The sequence below is a fragment of the Ursus arctos genome, unplaced genomic scaffold (genome assembly GCF_023065955.2).
Source record: "Ursus arctos isolate Adak ecotype North America unplaced genomic scaffold, UrsArc2.0 scaffold_32, whole genome shotgun sequence".
Lineage (NCBI taxonomy): Eukaryota > Metazoa > Chordata > Mammalia > Carnivora > Ursidae > Ursus > Ursus arctos.
In genome coordinates this window covers 16679958-16685053 of record NW_026623008.1, presented here as the reverse complement: position 1 = coordinate 16685053, position 5096 = coordinate 16679958, and the positions used below count along the sequence as shown (strand labels likewise).

Sequence of the window (5096 nt, the reverse complement as noted above, 5' to 3'; positions counted from 1 at the left end):
GAAGATTTTTTTTTTAACAATGAAGTCCCCACAGTTTGAGGAGTGGAAGGGAAACTATTGCATTGCTGTCGTTTAGGCTCTTAATGGTTTAAAAATCAGTCAATCACAGACACAGACTGAACCTTCCCGACAAATCCCCCAGCCAAGCTGTAGGGGCCGGGAGTCAGACAATGAGTCTTGACATGGCTCAGTGTTTAGTGGGTTTCAGAGGCTGGCCTTGCCAGGAGCGATGGAAGCTCCACCAGGGCCCTGAGAAGCAGGTAGGGTGGCCACTGTTTTGACGATGAAATCTGAGACTCAGAAAGGGGTAAGGGACTTGCCCAAGGTCATACAGGAGGGGCGGGGGGAGAAGAGGGATTGGAGCCCAGCTTGTCCCACCGAAGCCAAGCTCTCCCCTGCACCCAGCTGCCTCCCACCTCTGGCGCCAGCCCCCTCCTGAGCCTTCTCTGCTGTCCTGCCTCTGCTCTCTGTGCTCCAGCCCACTGGGCTCTTTGCCAGGCCTAGCACTTTCTGACCTCTGGCCCTTCGCTTTTGCCTTTCCAGCTGCCAGGAATGCCATCCCTCCTGACCTTGACTGTTGAAATCTTCTTAATGTAGCCACCCATTGGAGCAATATATGGCCCTGAAGAATGATGTTAATGGGAATGACTGATGGAACAAAGTTCAAAATATATTGAGTTGAAAAACATACAAACTATGAATCAAATTCATACATAATCATAATCACATTTTATTTTATTATTTTTATTTTTTTATGTTTTTATTTTTTTAAAGATTTTATTTATTTATCTGACAGAGAGAGAGAGAGAGAGCCAGTGAGAGAGAGAACACAAGCAGGGGGAGTGGGAGAGGAAGAAGCAGGCTCCCAGCAGAGAAGACTGATGTGGGGCTCGATCCCAAGACCCCCGGACCACGCCCTGAGCCGAAGGCAGACGCTTAACGACTGAGCCACCCAGGCGCCCCCATAATCACATTTTAAAAGTGTGTATATATATAAATCTGTCTGGCCAGCTCCATCCCAGGGTCCTTGAAGCTATATGTCCACACCTCGTGCCAGGCTTTGAACACTCTCAGGATGCGACCTGGAAGAAATCAAATGAATCATAAGGATTCCTGGTGGAGTTATAGCATTCCATATAAGGCAGGGGAAGTGGTGGTAGGGGTGTGGATGGGGCTAAGGGGTCTTGATACTCTTCTTGTCAACCCCATACATCAGGGGCTGTCCGCGGACCCCACAGACTTCAGCTGGGGTCATGCCAGAGATGGGCCTTGCATAGAGTGCCCTCTGCTTTAGCTGACCCAAATCATCTATACCAGGGGCCCCAAACTCCAAGAACCCTTTGGCTTGTCCATGTCCCAAATACTGAAACCCAGATTCAAGGCCAGAGGCACACAGAGGAGAAAATGAGTCTTCAAGGTTTTTTTTGTGACGAAATTGCCAGTTTCCATTTAGAAAGCTGAATATATTTTCTGGAGTTGAACTTTCACCATGAAAAAAATGCTCAGTGTTTTAATTTTTCAATTAACTTTTCTGCTAACCAAAAGGTGTTTCTGTTTTTCCTTTTGTGTTTAAGAATTATGCATGCTGGGGCGCCTGGGTGGCTCAGTCGTTCGTTAAGCATCTGCCTTCAGCCCAGGTCATGATCCCAGCGTTCTGGGATCAAGCCCTGCATTGGGCTCCCTGCTCAGCGAGAAGCCTGCTTCTTCCTCTCCCACTCCCCCTGCTTGTGTTCCCTCTCTCGCTGTGTCTCTCTCTGTCCAATAAATAAATAAAATCTTAAAAAAAAATCATGCATGCTCACTCCAGGAAATTAAAAAAAAAATTTTAGGAATAGAAGAAAGGTCACCTCCCCTTCCCCAATTCCTAGAGAAATACATTGTAAAAATTTGGTATCTTTCCTGGTGACCTTTTTTTTCCCCCCTGTGCATGGAGTTATTTTGTTTAGTTGTCATTGTTGCTGAGCACATAGAATGATGGTTTCTGATTCATAATTTACAAAGCTGATTTCATGTATTTATAACAAGCCTGTGATGTTTCCAACGGCTCTGCCCCCTCTGGGAATTGTGGGGGTGGGACTCATTGCCCTCCCCTGGGTTCTCCTGACACTTTTGACAATGCTAGTTTCACTGTGCCACTGCTAGCACTGAGGAGTATGTTTTTAAACTTACAGTTAATGTCGAGTGTCTCAGTTATCCTTCTAGAGCCTAACTCTTGCCTTCTTTTCTCTTTTAAGCCCCAGAGCTCTGGACATGTGCCCTTCTCAATGAGCCCACGGTGATCGGTTTGTTTTGCCTTCTCCCAGCTCATGCATATTTCAGGTCTTGGTAACCAGAATGTTTTGTCTGTTCAGGCTCAAAGTGATCAGTGGGACAGGAACCAAAGTTAAGTGCTTCGTGATGTGTCAAGATGAACTTAGGAAAACTGTGAGCTGTTGACCGGACTGCTTCTCATAATCTGCTGGTACTTCTTTCTCTCTCTGGTTTTAAAAGTTCCCCAGAGGCAACCTGAAACCCAGGCTCTTCTCAGAATAGGATGGGGGAAATTCCGAAGTTCTCATCAAACACATTTATCCCTCAAGCTTTTAAAGGAGCCAAAATGCCAAAAGCTTGAATCCCAAAGCACTGCCCACACTGGTGTGATATCCTGATAAATGTCTAACAAATTCAGCATGTGTCCCCTGGGCTTGAACATTTGCTGGGCAAAGTTCCAGAATAGTGAGACATCTTGGGATTCATCCGGCTTAGGAAAGACCTTTAACTACCAGCTGTCACCTTACTGTTCTTCATATAGTCAAGTCTTGAGGTCTTTTCACTGTGGGCTGCTCTGATGGAGGGCCCCCACCAACGTGAAGCAGAAGGATGACCTTGTCCTGTAGGCCAGACAACTGTGAAGGGAGCTGTGTGTGTCCAAGTCTGTGGGAAGAGAGAGCCACCTAGAATGTCCCCGCCAAACCAGTCCCTGGAAGGCCTTCTCCAGGAGGCCTCCAACAGATCCCTGAATGCTACGGAAACCCCAGAGGCTTGGGGTCCAGGGACACTCCGGGCCCTCAAGATCTCTCTGGCTCTGCTCCTTTCCATCATCACGATGGCCACAGCCCTCTCCAATGCCTTTGTGCTCACCACCATCTTCCTCACCAGGAAGCTCCACACCCCAGCTAACTATCTCATCGGCTCCCTGGCCATGACTGACCTCCTGGTCTCCATCTTGGTCATGCCCATCAGCATCGCCTACACCACCACCCGCACCTGGAGCTTTGGCCAAATCCTGTGTGACATCTGGCTGTCTTCCGACATCACGTGCTGCACGGCCTCCATCCTGCATCTCTGTGTCATCGCTCTGGACAGATACTGGGCCATCACGGATGCCCTGGAGTATAGTAAACGCCGCACAGCGGGCCGGGCGGCTGCCATGATTGCCACCGTGTGGGTCATCTCCATCTGCATCTCCATCCCGCCACTCTTCTGGCGGCAGGCCAAAGCTCACGAAGAGATGTCAGACTGCCTGGTGAACACGTCTCAGATCTCCTACACCATCTACTCCACCTGCGGGGCCTTCTACATCCCGTCTGTACTGCTCGTCATCCTCTACGGTCGCATCTACGTGGCCGCCCGGAACCGCATCCTGAATCCGCCTTCGCTCTACGGGAAGCGCTTCACCACGGCCCACCTCATCACGGGCTCTGCGGGGTCCTCGCTCTGCTCGCTCAGCCCCAGCCTCCATGAGGGGCACCCCCATACTGCCGGCTCCGCTCTCTTTTTCAACCACGTGAAAATCAAGCTGGCCGATAGTGTCCTGGAGCGCAAGAGGATTTCCACTGCTCGAGAAAGGAAAGCCACCAAGACACTGGGGATCATCCTGGGGGCCTTCATCATCTGCTGGCTGCCCTTCTTTGTCGCATCTCTGGTCCTCCCCATCTGCCGGGACTCCTGCTGGCTCCACCCAGCCCTCTTTGACTTCTTCACCTGGCTTGGCTATCTCAACTCCCTTATCAATCCAATAATATATACTGTGTTTAATGAAGAGTTTCGACAAGCCTTTCAGAAAGTTGTCCATTTCCGGAAAGCCTCCTAGTCTTATTTGCTGGTGACTCCTATTATCTGTTGTGTCCTGTAACCCAACTGGAATTATCTTGTTTATTTTTCCTGAGATTTGGGTCAATCCTGGTATGTCGGGTTTTGGTTCGACCGATAGACTGGCCCAGCGTTCTTCCTGTTGTCTTCTTGACTTCTGCGCTGCCCAAAGTGGAGCAGCTTTGTGAAGGGTGACAAGACTGAAGATTCCACTTAGCATAATATTTTCACGGCTCATCCATGTTGGGAGAAGTGTGATCCACAGGATTCCCTGTTGATTCAATTCAGATGCAAAGCTGTCCAACTCCGCAGAGAGACCCTAGGCTCAAATGGGAGGCTTTCTGGTCTACCTAAGTTTTGTATGGTGCTCAGAGGAGAAGGGTACGTGAGGTTAATGACCTGAGCTGAAAGAGAATTGGAGTCAGGATGGAGGGCTCTCCATTCCATGTGACACCTTAATTAGAAAATAACACGCAGATCAACTACCCCCTACCCTTTCCCTTTCCCCAGTATCTCTGCACCGCCTTAATATTCTGAAGTTAAAACCCACCATCACCTTCAATGACATAGATTGACAGGCTTTGGACCCACCACGCTTTGTGTGGGACACCGTTCTGAATTTTGTTTCATGAATTTTTTTTTAATATCCTGTTCTCATCAGAGATCTTAAGATGTTGAGTCTTGTCGAATAAAAAGCATGAGACGTCATGGTCAGTGAGGTCCTTGGGTGTTCCCACCCCTCCCTGGATGAACCTTTCAATCCACTTCAGTCTCCAGCATTTACTGAGCACCCACCGCAGGTCCGCCCCGTACTGGAGTCCTGGCATCTCCCTCTCTCTCTCTCTCTCTCTCTCTCTCATAACAATGAAAGCCAGTCTTGTGATGGTTAAAGCTGAGCGCCTGAGGCCTCAGTTCAAATTCAAGTACTACCAAATTCTAGCTGGGTGGCCTGGGGCAAGTTTTTGAAGCCTCCTTTGCCTCACTCTCTTCAACTGTAAAATGGGGATAATACTAGGTATGTTATT

At 48.9% G+C, this 5096-nt stretch overlaps 1 protein-coding gene across 1 annotated transcript; it reads left to right on the top strand.

Moving 5' to 3' along the window:
* Window positions 1-2358: 2358 nt before the first annotated feature.
* On the top strand, window positions 2359-4766 carry HTR1D (5-hydroxytryptamine receptor 1D). The gene has a single exon (XM_044390622.3). It carries the CDS (start codon window positions 2939-2941, stop codon window positions 4070-4072), a length of 1134 nt encoding a protein of 377 aa, XP_044246557.1. The 5' UTR covers window positions 2359-2938; the 3' UTR covers window positions 4073-4766.
* The last annotated feature ends 330 nt before the right edge of the window (window positions 4767-5096 follow it).